The sequence below is a fragment of the Poromitra crassiceps genome (assembly GCF_964638095.1).
Source record: "Poromitra crassiceps genome assembly, chromosome: 8".
NCBI classification, from domain to species: Eukaryota; Metazoa; Chordata; class Actinopteri; order Beryciformes; family Melamphaidae; genus Poromitra; species Poromitra crassiceps.
Window position 1 is genome coordinate 51,776,459 of NC_139629.1, and position 15,000 is coordinate 51,791,458.

The window sequence follows — 15,000 nt, forward strand, 5'->3', positions numbered from 1 at the left end:
TTGCACTGCCACACCCACTCTGTGTTGAGGGGGAGGGGTTTATGTACGTGTGTTGAGGGGGAGGGGTTTATGTACATGTGTTGAGGGGGAGGGGTTTATGTACGTGTGTTGAGGGGGAGGGGTTTATGTACGTGTGCGTTGAAGCAGCTGGGCCAGACGTCATCTGTAGTGACAGCAGGCAGGGGGTCCTCCCTAACGGGGGGGTCCTCTCTCATGGTGGCACCTTTAAAGTCGAGGTGAACCCGTTCATCACGTGCATCTGAGTCCGTTTCAGACTGAAAACAAATTGAGTCTGATTGGTTGAAATGGGGTAGAAATTTGATAGTACTGGGTGACGTTAGTCTCTTAAAACAGACTGTCTCATCTACATCCGGCGAATGCAGCTATATACAGTCTGTACGTTACACCCCCAGAACATGCACAAGGAAGTTGGGAAAAAAACCTTCAGACAGGAAAGAAATTCGACGGAATCCGACCAATCACGACACGTGTGTCCACGAAAAATGCGGCATATTGGATTTTGATTGGACTAATGAGCGGAAGACCCGCCTTTCTGCGATTATGATTGGACTAATGAGCGGAAAACCCGCCTTTCTACTTCCCATTCCGGTTGGTGCATGATTCTCCCCCACAAAGTACAGACGGTATGGCGGAGGCATTTGAAAATTGCGGAAGCCAACTCGTCTGTTCTAAGAGACTAGGGTGACGTCAGCAAACTGTACATTACTGTTATCAATGAAATCTTGAAAAATTAACTTTTGATGTGACAAAGTGTGAAAAACGAAAGAAATGCGACTTTTGTGATTTTTTTGGCATACATTATTAAATAGGTGCACTGCATACCCAGGTATTTGAACTAAAAGAAAAGAAAAGTCATTTTTGGGTTCAGCTCGACTTTAAAATGACCTGCCTCCCCCCCTCTCTATACCTCCCCTCCTCTCTATACCTCCCCTCCTCTCTATACCTCCCCTCCTCTCTATACCTCCCCCCCTCTCTATACCTCCCCCCTCTCTATACCTCCCCCCTCTCTATACCTCCCCTCCTCTCTATACCTCCCCTCCTCTCTATACCTCCCCTCCTCTCTATGCCTCCCCTCCTCTCTATACCTCCCCCCTCTCTATACCTCCCCCCTCTCTATACCTCCCCCCCTCTCTATACCTCCCCTCCTCTCTATACCTCCCCTCCTCTCTATACCTCCCCCCTCTCTATACCTCCCCCCTCTCTATACCTCCCCCCCTCTCTATACCTCCCCTCCTCTCTATACCTCCCCTCCTCTCTATACCTCCCCTCCTCTCTATGCCTCCCCTCCTCTCTATACCTCCCCTCCTCTCTATACCTCCCCTCCTCTCTATGCCTCCCCCCCTCTCTATACCTCCCCTCCTCTCTATACCTCCCCTCCTCTCTATGCCTCCCCCCCTCTCTATACCTCCCCTCCCCTCCTCTCTATACCTCCCCAGCAGCCATCTAACCTCACAGTCACAAACATTCCCAGGTGAGGCCCGTGTCCCTCACCAGAGTCAATGTTGTTTACTTTACAGCAGAGACACACACACACACACACACACACACACACACACACACACACACACACACACACACACACACACACACACACACACACACACACAGTGGCCACATTAAGCCCTGGTGAGTTTAATCAGCTTCTGTCAGGAAGCAAGACCCCCCCCCCCCCCCCCCCTTGTCTGAGGGCCTCAGTGTGGTAGAGAGAGGGCTCCTCTGAAGCAGGGGTGAAAGGTCAAAGCCCTGGTATGCATTGTAATCAGTTTGGAGGAGGTTCTTAATCAGGTTCAGTGGTGGCCTGTATTCATCCAGACTAAACATCTGACCCTCCAGCTGAGACACCTCTAACCCTGAGCAGGAAGACATCTATCCTGCCAGCTGCCACACTGTTCAGTTCAAAACAACAGATGACCCAGGATTCTGTTCAACTTCTATATCAATCACACATGTGCAGATGTGCTGTTGGTATTCAGACACTAACAGAGTCCAGTTCTGTTCCATATGTGAGTGATTCTATCAGGTTTTTGTGTTTGTTTTTGGATCAGTTGAGTGCTGTCTGTCTGGAGAGTCAGCAGCACTAGAGGCTTAGTGCTAGACCTGATCTATATGGTAAGTAAGGTGATGCATTATTCAGTAAATGCAGCCACCATCAGGCCGTAAACGCCCACGCTCATTACACATGCGCATTATACCCCTGATGAATATTGATGCAGCTTCAAACGTGAGCCTCGACCCGCCTCTGCACGTCGTAAGTGATTAATTATTACACAGAGCTAACGAGGAGCATGTAGAGCTAACGAGGAGCATGTAGTCCTCCTCATTAGAGCTAACGAGGAGCATGTAGTCCTCCTCATTAGAGCTAACGAGGAGCATGTAGTCCTCCTCATTACACAGAGCTAACGAGGAGCATGTAGTCCTCCTCATTAGAGCTAACGAGGAGCATGTAGTCCTCCTCATTACACAGAGCTAACGAGGAGCATGTAGTCCTCCTCATTAGAGCTAACGAGGAGCATGTAGTCCTCCTCGTCAGAGCTAACGAGGAGCATGTAGTCCTCCTCATTACACAGAGCTAACGAGGAGCATGTAGTCCTCCTCATTAGAGCTAACGAGGAGCATGTAGTCCTCCTCATTACACAGAGCTAACGAGGAGCATGTAGTCCTCCTCATTAGAGCTAACGAGGAGCATGTAGTCCTCCTCATTACACAGAGCTAACGAGAAGCATGTAGTCCTCCTCATTAGAGCTAACGAGGAGCATGTAGTCCTCCTCATTACACAGAGCTAACGAGAAGCATGTAGTCCTCCTCATTAGAGCTAACGAGGAGCATGTAGTCCTCCTCATTACACAGAGCTAACGAGAAGCATGTAGTCCTCCTCATTAGAGCTAACGAGGAGCATGTAGTCCTCCTCATTAGAGCTAACGAGGAACATGTAGTCCTCCTCATTAGAGCTAACGAGGAGCATGTAGTCCTCCTCATTACACAGAGCTAACGAGGAGCATGTAGTCCTCCTCATTAGAGCTAACGAGGAGCATGTAGTCCTCCTCATTAGAGCTAACGAGGAGCATGTAGTCCTCCTCATTACACAGAGCTAACGAGGAGCATGTAGTCCTCCTCATTAGAGCTAACGAGGAGCATGTAGTCCTCCTCGTTAGAGCTAACGAGGAGCATGTAGTCCTCCTCGTTACACAGAGCTAACGAGAAGCATGTAGTCCTCATTAGAGCTAACGAGGAGCATGTAGTCCTCCTCGTCATCAGGGATTTAGCAACACATTTGTCAATGCATTCCTTTCTAAATAAGCCAAATCAGCTAGTAAAGTAAGTAAAGAGAGTAAAGTGAGTAAAGAGAGAGGAACAGCAGGTAGCGGTTCACTGTATTCATCTATGACACTTCAACAGTGATGGAGATGTTGACAGTTAGGGATCAAACCTGTGTCTCTACCCAGCAGGCTGCTCTGCCACCACCTGCTTAGTATCTACTCTGTTTGACTTAGTGATGTTGTAGATGCATATTCAGTCTCAACACCATGCTGCTGATATGAGAAGGTCCAGCACGTGAAAGCCTGTGAGGAGATGATCCTCCAGCAGGCATTGTGCTGTGGCCGTATGGTGACCGCGTCAGACGAAGCCACCACCTGGCAAGGGATTGAGAGGCTAATTGTCCCTCTGGTATTAGATTAGCTCTGCCAAGTCTCTGGAGAGGAAGACGCACGTGACGCGCGTGTACACACACACACACACACACACACACACACACACACACACACACACACACACAGTAAACATACAGTACACACTGAGACAGACACTCAGACATTCTTCGCACCTGTTCAGAGAGATAGTAACACTAGCTGTTCCTGCTCTGAAGCTCCTTTGTCACCTCTTCTCTGCCACCAAAAAGGATGTAGATGATGTGACACTCTGCCCTGCGTGCACACAAACACACACCAACAGCTAAAAACACATACGTGACAGACCCACATGTAGGCGGAGGTCATTTCTCAGTTTTTTACAGATTATGAAATTGCAGATTGTAAGGTTTCAAATGATGTGTCGCACATTGTAATCTGAAAAGAAATAAGGAGATATGCTTATTTGAATGTTCACACTCCTAAAAGCCACATTCAGAGATAACAGCCGTCAAAGTTGGAGAAGCTTTTCACACCTATAGGCAGCCAGGTAAGGAGGGATTGGACAACAAGGACTTTTATTTAACAAGATACACTTACTGTATTTACTGATTTTAAAAGGCTGCATTTTATGTGGAATGGATAGTTCAACACCTAAACTAAAAACGAAAACCTTTTTTTTTCTTCCAAAAAATAAACGATTTTCTAATTTTCTGGGAATTACAATCGGCCTACATAAGGTACCTTCTCCTGGGGGCGTGTCACAGGAGAACACGGCTAACACCTGAACATACATGTTAATTCAGACACTGTTGGACACACAGATCCTTTCACAAGCTTTCTCCCCTCTTTCTCACATGACTTGCACAAACACACACATGTATGTTCGTCATCAGATCAAAAGGGTGAGGCCCACCTCCCCTGAGTGAGGTGAGGTCCACCCCCCCTCAGTGAGGTGTCTTCTGAGCTTTGATCTAGTGCTCCTCTGTGAGCCGCTGGCCAAGACGCCCGTCACCCTGCTCTCCTGTGGGGATCTTCTGTTTCTGGATGAAGCAATAGGAGTGGAAAGACAGTAGTGACACCCTGGAAGAGGGAAGGTGAAAGTAATATAGTACTATATGTAATGAATGATCCTTCCTGCACGGTGAGAGACAGCCAGCTGCACCTGCTCTGCTCTGCTCCCTCATCATTAGTTACTGCAGGTGAACATGATGTTAACATCATTACTATCATGGGGCGTCCGGGTAGTGTAGAGGTACCTGCCTACCAACATGGGGGTCGCAGGTTCGCGCATGTGTCGGAGGAAGCATCGTGCTAGTCTACGGCTCTCCCCAGATCGGTAGAGGGTGGAGCAGCGACCGGGGCAGCAGGGGGAAATTGTACAATTCAGAAATACGATCAACATGTTATCGCAAATTCACTCCCAGCTTAAGCCTTTATACGTTCAAAACAGAACCCCTCCAGACACAACCTGTGGACTGCTCCTTTCCTCTCTTGGGTTAAAGAAACCTTGTATCATCTTGTACTGAGAATTCAGCTTAACGTGACTCAATGTTGCAAATGAAAGTGTTACAGTGTTTCCAGCCTCTGAACGTTTCTCACCATGTAGGAGATACCAGAGCCGTGTAGATAGAAGAGTCCCGACATCCCCATTCACTCCAATGGACCAGTTTTTTTTTCCTCTCAAGAGTTCCAGGAAGTAAGGTCCTGGATTAAGCAGCACTGTCGAGTTGCAGCAAAATAGACAGTTTGTGTTGTACTCTGAAAGGGTTCCCCCCCCCCCACCCTGAATCAAATTGTACATTATCAGCTTTATTTTAGCATGCAAAAGTAGAGACCCCTTCCTGGCTGTTCATTGGCTAATGAGTCTCGCATTTTGGTCCTCCGCTGAAGCCACTCTCGCTCTAGAGGACACTAGGAGATACATGTTAAAGTGTTAGTGTTTCCAGTAGGGATGTTAATCAATTATCAAAAATCGATAATTGATCGTTAAGGAATGGAATCGATCATGTGGAATTTTTATCGATTATTGTTATTATTTAATTATTATTATTTATTTATTTTGCGGACTAGGTTTGGGTGGAATTCGTTCCTCCTCGCCCCACTCCATTGCACAGCCGACTAACGTGAGGTGGAGCTTCATCTAGTCTCTAGTTTTCTGGCTGGGCACGGGCCTTTGTGCCAACAAAACTGTTTCAAACATGGGGAATTCACACCGGCATGCGCCGGGGACAGCAGAGTGTTGGAGAGGAGACACATTGAAATAAAGAGTTCATTGAGGAGAACACGTTGTCTTTCGTATTTTCTGCCATAGGCATTCATTTTGTAAAAAAAATATATATATATATTTAAAAATATTATCATTAATATGATCGATAATCGATAATTGATCGTTAATTTTCCCGATTTTCGATTATGGACATTTTTCAAAATGAACATCCCTAGTTTCCAGCCTCTGAACGTTTCTCACCATGTAGGAGATACATGTGCTTCAGTTTCTGTACTGCCATGGCAGGCAAGCACAAGTGTGGTCCACTGCTTATAGAGACACCTGGCCTCTCTCTCTCTCTCTCTCTCTCTCTCTCTCTCTCTCTGTCTCTGTCTCTCTGTCTCTGTCTCTGTCTCTCTCTCTCTGTCTCTCTCTCTCTCTCTCTCTCTCTCTCTCTCTCTCTCTGTCTCTGTCTCTCTGTCTCTGTCTCTGTCTCTGTCTCTCTCTCTCTCTCTCTCTCTCTCTCTCTCTCTAACACATGTGACAGGTTTGGCCAGATGGCAGAATATCCTTATCCAACCAGATTTACTACATTAAAGAGCCAGCCTGACACAACGTACACTAAAGCAACAATATCCAATCAATCGGTGTCTCTGACACACTGACCCAAACCAGATCGGAAGTGGCATGATCGCTGACAGCTTTGCTCTTCCTCTCCTCCTCTCTCCTCTCAACCTCTCTCCTCTCTCCTCTCTCCTCTCTCCTCTCTCCTCTCTCCTCTCTCCTCTCTCCTCTCTCCTCTCTCCTCCCTCCTCCCTCCTCCCTCCTCCTCTCTCCTCGCTCCTCGCTCCTCTCTCCTCTCTCCTCCTCTCTCCTCCCTGGGTTGGCTCTGTAGAACAGCGAGGTGGTGGAGCTGCAGAGGAGCCAGCTGCGTGATGACATCAAGGAGTACAAGTTCCGGGAGGCCCGTCTGCTGCAGGACTACACCGAGCTGGAGGAGGAGAACATCTCGCTGCAGAAACAGGTGTCCGTGCTCAAGCAGACCCAGGTGAGAACAGAGAGAACACAGGTCCATGCTGGACCTACACATGTGCCACAGTTCACTCATGTAGGGGAGGAAACATGGGAGAATGTTCTAGAGAATTAAAAGCAGATCATTGGTTCTTTGGTAGACTCATCTTCCTGCCCACTGCCCACTGCACCGCACAGTCACATAGTGAACATTCAGGTCAGTGTTCTCAGTTAGACCTGATTATCCCTGTAGCTGTGAGCACGCACGCCCACACACACTCTCTCACTCTCTCTCTCTCTCTCTCTATCTCACTCACTCACTCACTCACTCACTCACACACACGCACCCACACACACTCTCACTCTCACTCTCTCTCTCTCTCTCTCTCTCTCTCTCTCTCTATCTCACTCACTCACTCACTCACTCACTCAATCACTCACACACACACACACACACACACACACACACACACACACACACACACACACACACACACACACACACACACACACTCTCTCTCACAGTAGCCCTGCAGGGCCTCCACCTCCCACACAGCTCTCAGTCTGTCTCCCATTGTCCTGATTTGACTGCCCAAAGAAGCATTGAATTAGCACTGTATCGTTTAGATGTATTGTGTGTGTGTGTGTGTGTGTGTGTGTGTGTGTGTGTGTCTGTAGCACTGTATCGTTTAGATGTTGTGTGTGTGTGTGTGTGTGTGTGTGTGTGTGTGTGTCTGTCTGTAGCACTGTAGCGTTTAGATGTAATTAGGATAAGAACCATGCTCTGCTATAATCAAGAGATTCACGTTAGCCTTTGTTTTTTGCCAGTGCCTGGAAACAGTTCCACTGGCTCATTAAAAACCAGTTTAATTGACAGTCTTCAGTTCCCTAACAGCTACTCTCATTCTTCAGACCAGTGATTTAAACAGTTTATACTACAAAGCAAACTGCCTGATTCAGTTCAGCCCCCCTGCTGCACATCTGCAAACATGAAACAGCTGAATTTCCAAGTAGGATATTTCCATTTGATGTGTGAGCTGTTCATGCTCTCCATGTGCTCATTCAACCTGACCAATCAAGAAGGATTCCCAAATTGAATTAAGTACAAACTCATTAGAGGGAAATTAAATGGACAAATTGTGGATTAACATGATCTTGAATACTAATTAGTAATTATGTTTACTCTAATGTAGCCACACCCCTCTGGTTTGCCACACATGAACCCATGGCACGTCATTTTCTTTGGAGCTGTATAAATTATTGAATTATATAGGATAGGATAGACTTTTATTGTCCCGAAGGAAATTTGTCTTATTTATTTATATATATATATATATATATATATATATATATATATATATATATATATATATATATATATATATATATATATATATATATATATAATGAGTTGTCCACCCACAACTCATTCTAATGTGTAACTGGTTCACTTTCCTCCTTGGTCTAGGTGGAGTTTGAGGGTCTGAAGCATGAGATCCGTCGTCTGGAGGAGGACACCCAGTTCCTTAACAGCCAGCTGGAAGACGCCATCCGCCTGAAGGAGATCGCTGAGCGTCAGCTAGGAGAGGCCCTGGAGACCATCAAGACCGAGCGCGAGCTCAAAGCCTCCCTGAGGAAGGAGCTGTCCCACTACATGAACATCGGAGACTCCCTGTACCACAGGTAAATACCACACACCTGTCCCACTACATGAACATCAGAGACTCCCTGTACCACAGGTAAATACCACACACCTGTCCCACTACATGAACATCAGACACTCTCTGTACCACAGGTAAATAACACACACCTGTCTCACTACATGAACATCAGACACTCCCTGCACCACAGGTAAATAACACACACCTGTCCCACTACATGAACATCAGAGACTCCCTGTACCACAGGTAAATAACACACACCTGTCCCACTACATGAACATCAGAGACTCCCTGTACCACAGGTAAATAACACACACCTGTCCCACTACATGAACATCAGACACTCCCTGTACCACAGGTAAATAACACACACCTGTCCCACTATATGAACATCAGAGACTCCCTGTACCACAGGTAAATAACACACACCTGTCCCACTACATGAACATCAGAGACTCCCTGTACCACAGGTAAATAACACACACCTGTCCCACTACATGAACATCAGACACTCCCTGTACCACAGGTAAATAACACACACCTGTCCCACTATATGAACATCAGAGACTCCCTGTACCACAGGTAAATAACACACACCTGTCCCACTACATGAACATCAGACACTCCCTGTACCACAGGTAAATAACACACACCTGTCCCACTATATGAACATCAGAGACTCCCTGTACCACAGGTAAATAACACACACCTGTCCCACTACATGAACATCAGAGACTCCCTGTACCACAGGTAAATAACACACACCTGTCTCACTACATGAACATCAGAGACTCCCTGTACCACAGGTAAATAACACACACCTGTCCCACTACATGAACATCAGAGACTCCCTGTACCACAGGTAAATAACACACACCTGTCCCACTACATGAACATCGGAGACTCCCTGTACCACAGGTAAATAACACACACATCAGATCACACAGATCATCATACTCTGTAAAGAGCACTAGATATTACACACTACTTTCATGTAGAACTGAAGTGATTAATCGATTAGTCGATAAACAGAGAATTAATCACCAGCTGTTTTTATAATCGATTAATGGAAAAAATACGAAAATTCTCTCGTTCCAGCTTCTTAAATGTGAATATTTTCTGGTTTTGTTTGTCTTCTGTGACAGTAAACTGGTTATCTTTGAAATGTGGACAAAACAAGACATTTGAGGATGTCATCTCGGAATGATTGACATTTTCCACCATTTGGTGAGATTTTATAGACGGAAACAACTAATCGATTAGTCAAGAAAATAATAGACAAATGAATCGATAATGAATATAATGGTTAGTTGCAGCCCTGCTCTCATGTTCCCTCCCCTCTTTCCCCCCTCAGCCCGCTCAGCATCTCTCTGGACGGTCTCAAGTTCAGCGACGATGCCGCCACCGAGCCCAACAACGACGAGGCGCTCCACGGGTACGAGAGTGGCTTCAGCAAGCTGGCCAACGCCATCGCCGACGACAACCGCGTCTCCACGCCCAAGAAGGACGAGCTGTTCCGCCCGGGGCCCAGCCTCGTGGACGACCTGCTGAGCGAGCTGAACATCTCCGAGATCCAGAAGCTCAAACAGCAGCTGATGCAGGTCAGTGTTTAACCACCAGTATGTGGAGGTGGTTTGTACAGTGAAGGATATCACTGCATTCAGTCCACAGACAAATTGGAATAGTCAAATTGACAGGTCACGTATAAACGCCTCCTACAGGTCACGTGGTGTAAACGCCTCCTTGCACCAGTGTTTGGGTTTCAGTTCACGCATCGTTGATCCAATAATGGCACACATGAGTCATTCAGCAGGTGGACATGATGTTTGCTCAATAGTGGAGCTGTTTATGAAGGCAGAATCCATCTCATTCTGATGCACGTTTCATTGGCCCTGACAAGTCAACAGAGAATCAATAGCAGGACAGTCACAAACAATTCATCTTGATTTCCAAACACAGGAAGGGAATAGTGTGCTTTTTGATTGTTTTCATTCTTTTGAACATCATTTCAAGTCATTTGATCATAATTGTCTTTAAATATGTCCTCATGTTTACATGATGCTTTATGAGACAAACCAAACTAGATATCCACAGAATAACTCAAGGCAGTGGAACTAAGTCCTTGAATTGGAAGGTGTGTTGGAAGGAGTGAGTGAGTCAGTGGAGTGTGTCGGGCTAGATCCCCGGTCAGGCTGCTGCAAATCCCCTTAGAGCAAAGTTAATCCAGGGAGACGCACTCCCCTCCCGCGCCTCCAGGGAGACGCACTCCCCTCCCGCGCCTCCAGGGAGACGCACTCCCCTCCGTGGCTCCGCTAGTCCGTTGGCAGTGGGAGGTGCACCGGTGGGCCTGCCATCTGGCTGGGTTGGTCACCAGGGTTACCAGTGTGGATTGGGTACCTGCAGACAGTGATTGTTTTGGGGACTAAGGGATTAAGGGTTTTGCCTCTACCTTCATCAAATATAAACATTGTTGTCAGATGAACAAGGGAGCTTGTGGTTACCTTAGTGCTGACCTGGTATGAGCACTGTCCAGATACTCGCCCTGACCTGTAACAAGCCTGCGTCAAGTAGATCTCTCAAGCCCCCTGCCAGGTCCTTCCACACATTCCAGACAGGCAGCAATCAGGACAGAGGAGACGATGGCCTCCTTCACTCACTCGTCTCCTTGCCTCATCTCACCTCATCGATTAGGGACTCGCTGATCAATCCCAGACATCCGCTGCTCAAGTGTCACCTTCTCTTCACTCATCTAGTCCGCCTATAGTCCGTCTATAGTCCATCTATAGTCAGTCTATAGTCCATCTATAGTCAGTCTATAGTCAGTCTATAGTCCGTCTATAGTCCGTCTATAGTCAGTCTATAGTCAGTCTGTAGTCCGTCTATAGTCCCACTATAGTCAGTCTGTAGTCCGTCTATAGTCCCACTATAGTCAGTCTATAGCAGCAAGCTGCCACCAGATCCAACATGGATGCATAGTGATGTGTGACGGCTGGCCTTCAAAACGACCCACAGGCCCTCTTACATTTAGGCCCTCTTACATTTAGGCCCTCTTACATTTAGGCCCTCTTACATTTAGGCCCTCTTACATTTAGGCCCTCTTACATTTAGGCCCACAGGCCCTCTTACATTTAGGCCCACAGGCCCTCTTACATTTAGGCCCACAGGCCCTCTTACATTTAGGCCATGCCGCTCTGCATTAGATCCATGATTCTCAGTTCTTAATATGCGACGGCGTCAGTCTCAGCAATGACTTACTTACAATTTGGACATTCCTTAAAGGAATAGTTCACCAATTTTTTTTTAATTCTGTCATCATTTATTATCATCTACTCACCCTCATGGCAAATGAAACACAGAAACGTGTTAGTCCATATAACACACAGGGAGGTTATAACACACAGGGAGGTTATAACACACAGGGAGGTTAGCACAACTTCGTAGCAGCTTCTCCAAAACAACAGAATTTAATGGGGACCAAAACACAACCATCCAAACAATCACACTGTGAATAGAAAGACCTATATAACAATCACACTGTGAATAGAAAGACCTAACATGGTTTGCACTCAATTATGGTGTAATTATAGGTCTTTCTGGGACTCTGAAGAACTGGTCACCACTGACTTCAGTTGTTGAATGAGAATTGTAGTTTTAATTTAGCACACCGGAGACGTGGAAAGCCTACAATTTCATCCTACAAAACCTTCTATTTCAACACTTGACATGTGATCTGGTATGTTAGAATGTTAAAGTAGCTCTTGAACATGTCATGACTCACCTTCATTAAACCATCTGTCACTTTTCAATCTTGTCTTCAAGACATATTCTGCACTAACAAATAATGAATATGCAGATGAGCCCACCCACCATACTTCTATATTATTTACAGCTCCACGCTTGAAATAGCTGAGTGTGTTAAGTCAGCACAACTCTGTGTGTGTGTGTGTGTGTGTGTGTGTGTGTGTGTGTGTGTGTGTGTGTGTGTGTGTGTGTGTGTGTGTGTGTGTGTGTGTGTGTGTGTGTGTGTGTGTGTGAAAGAAGACCCGTCCAGAGTCTCTGCCAGCACTGAGCTGGCACCGAGTCCAAACACTTTTCAAGGTCACCCTGACTCTGATGCTGGGCCCGGCTCTGATGCTGGGCCCGGCGGGCATTGAGGCTCACATACTTTGGCTTGGTACTGGGTACTGGGTACTGGGTACTGGATACTGGGTACTGGGTACTGGGTACTGGGTACTGGGTAGGGTTACCACATGACAGATAGTCCAGTGATTAATTTGGTCCCATCTGTTTAAAAGCAGAAATCATTCACATCATCAGGTTACCTGCATCCTGCACCAAGAAGTACATCATGTGAAATAACATGCTTGCAATAAGCCAAGCACTGACTTTTTCATTTCTCTTTGTCTCTCGCCCGCTCTCCTCAGATGGAGCGTGAGAAGGTGAACCTGCTGTCCACCCTACAGGACTCCCAGAAGCAGCTGGAGCAGGCGAACGGCGCTCTGTCCGAGCACCAGGAGAAGGTCAACCGCCTCACCGAGAACCTCAGCGCCATCCGCAAGCTCCAGGCCAGCAAGGAGCGCCAGTCCGCCCTGGACAACGAGAAGGAGCGCGACAGCCACGAGGACGGAGACTACTACGAGGTGGACATCAACGGACCTGAGATCCTGGAGTGCAAGTACAAGGTGACATTCCTCAATTCCTTCCTTCAGCTGTTGATGAACACTTGAATGATCCTCGAGCAAGACTGAACTCAAATTAAATCGACAGTCATGGTCAATATGAGGTCTTGCTACACTTACACTCGACTGTTTTGCAGGTTGCCGTGTCTGAGGCCGGTGAGCTGAAGGAAGAGCTGAAGACCCTGAAGGCAGAGTACCAAGCCTGTCAGTCTCGCTTCGACCACGAGCGCGTCCGTCTGGAGAGCGATGTGACCACGCTGGGAGGGAAGCTGTCATTTCTGCAGAAGACCAGTCATGCAGAGAGAGAAGAGAAGGCTAGGCTAGAGAAGGAGCTGCGCAAGGTGAGGAGTTGATATTGACCTATTTATTCATCAGAAATTGTTTATTTTGTATTTTGCATGTAATATATCATTTTTAAACTTTGTCATTTTCCCCAAGTAAATAAAAAAGGCTAATTGATGTGGTTGTGTGTGTGTGTGTGTGTTTGTGTGTGTGTGTGTGTGTGTGTGTGTGTGTGTGTGTGTGTGTGTGTGTGTGTGCGTGTGCGCGTGCGTGTGTGTGCGTGCATGCGTGCGTGTGTGTGTGCGTGCGTGTGTGTGTGTGTGTGTGTTCATGTGCGTGTTCAGGTGAGCGATGTGGCAGGCGAGTCCCAGGGCAGTCTGAGCGTGGCACAAGATGAGCTGGTCACCTTCAGCGAAGAACTGGCCACGCTCTACAACCACGTCTGCATGTGCAACAACGAGACCCCCAACCGCGTCATGCTCGACTTCTACAAGCAGGGCAAGGGGGGCCGGAGCAGCCCCGAGGGCCGCGGCCGCCGCTCGCCCATCCTGCTTACCAAGGGCCTGTTCCCCGAGCCCGGCCTCAGCGACGGAGCCCCCTCGCCCCTCTCCTCCCTGCCCTCGCCCGTGTCGGACGCCCGGCGCGAGCCCATGAACATCTACAACCTGGTGGCCATCATCAGAGACCAGATCCAGCACCTGCAGCTGGCGGTGGACCGCACCACGGAGCTCTCACGCCAGAGGGTGGCCTCTCTGGAGCTGGGCACCGTGGCCGACAAGGACAAGGAGGCCTGCATGGAGGAGATCCTCAAACTCAAATCCCTGCTGAGCACCAAGAGGGAACAGATCGCTACTCTGAGGACTGTCCTCAAGGCCAACAAGCAGGTCAGTCCATCTGTCCGTCTTTTCATAGAGACACTGTGGAGCGCGTCATCATTCAGAAACCACGCCCAAAACGGGGGGAAACAAAAACTCCCCCCAATCCTGGCATTCTCCTATGTCACGTGTTGCACACAAAGATCATATATACGGAAGATGAACACTTTATGAACATTTTTCTTCTCGCCAATTCTCAATGGCTTCCTTGTTTTGCTCAGGAGTACAAAAAAACTTTAACTGGGGATTTGTTTACATTTGTTGTCTGCGCAGCCCCACCACACAACAGCTTTTAGCTATGTTTAATTCAAGGAAAATGACGCTGGTGTTTGGAAGTGAATGGAGAGCTTTCCCCCGTGATGGGCGTGGCCTATGTCATGCAGTGTCTCTATACACTCTATTTAACCAGCTTGATGTCACACCCAAACATTTGTCACTTTTCCTTGAAAGATAGAAACAGAAGTAGGAGGAGTCGGCGCTATTTCAGGTCCACTCAGCTGTTGCAGCAAATGTACTGCAGCCAAGATCCATAACAAACCCGGGTGGCGCCGGCACCCCTGTGGCGTCAGCTGCCCGGTGGGGCGGCATGAAAGCCACTCCAAGACACAAAGAACCACAACCCACAGGCAGATTGTG

The 15,000-nt window shown here is 47.5% G+C and overlaps 1 protein-coding gene across 2 annotated transcripts in view; it reads left to right on the forward strand.

Moving 5' to 3' along the window:
* Positions 1 to 15,000, forward strand: part of LOC310781423 (protein bicaudal D homolog 2-like) — a gene marked incomplete at its 3' end in the record, with an annotated part of 83,610 nt that overhangs the window by 51,914 nt on the left and 16,696 nt on the right. For both annotated transcript variants that reach the window (XM_083642051.1, XM_083642050.1), the window contains exons 3-8: positions 6,752 to 6,904; positions 8,336 to 8,550; positions 9,883 to 10,129; positions 12,953 to 13,210; positions 13,345 to 13,548; positions 13,834 to 14,373. In XM_083642051.1, coding sequence (XP_083498177.1) covers positions 6,752 to 6,904; positions 8,336 to 8,550; positions 9,883 to 10,129; positions 12,953 to 13,210; positions 13,345 to 13,548; positions 13,834 to 14,373 — 1,617 coding nt within the window. The remainder of the gene's footprint in view (positions 1 to 6,751; positions 6,905 to 8,335; positions 8,551 to 9,882; positions 10,130 to 12,952; positions 13,211 to 13,344; positions 13,549 to 13,833; positions 14,374 to 15,000) is intronic.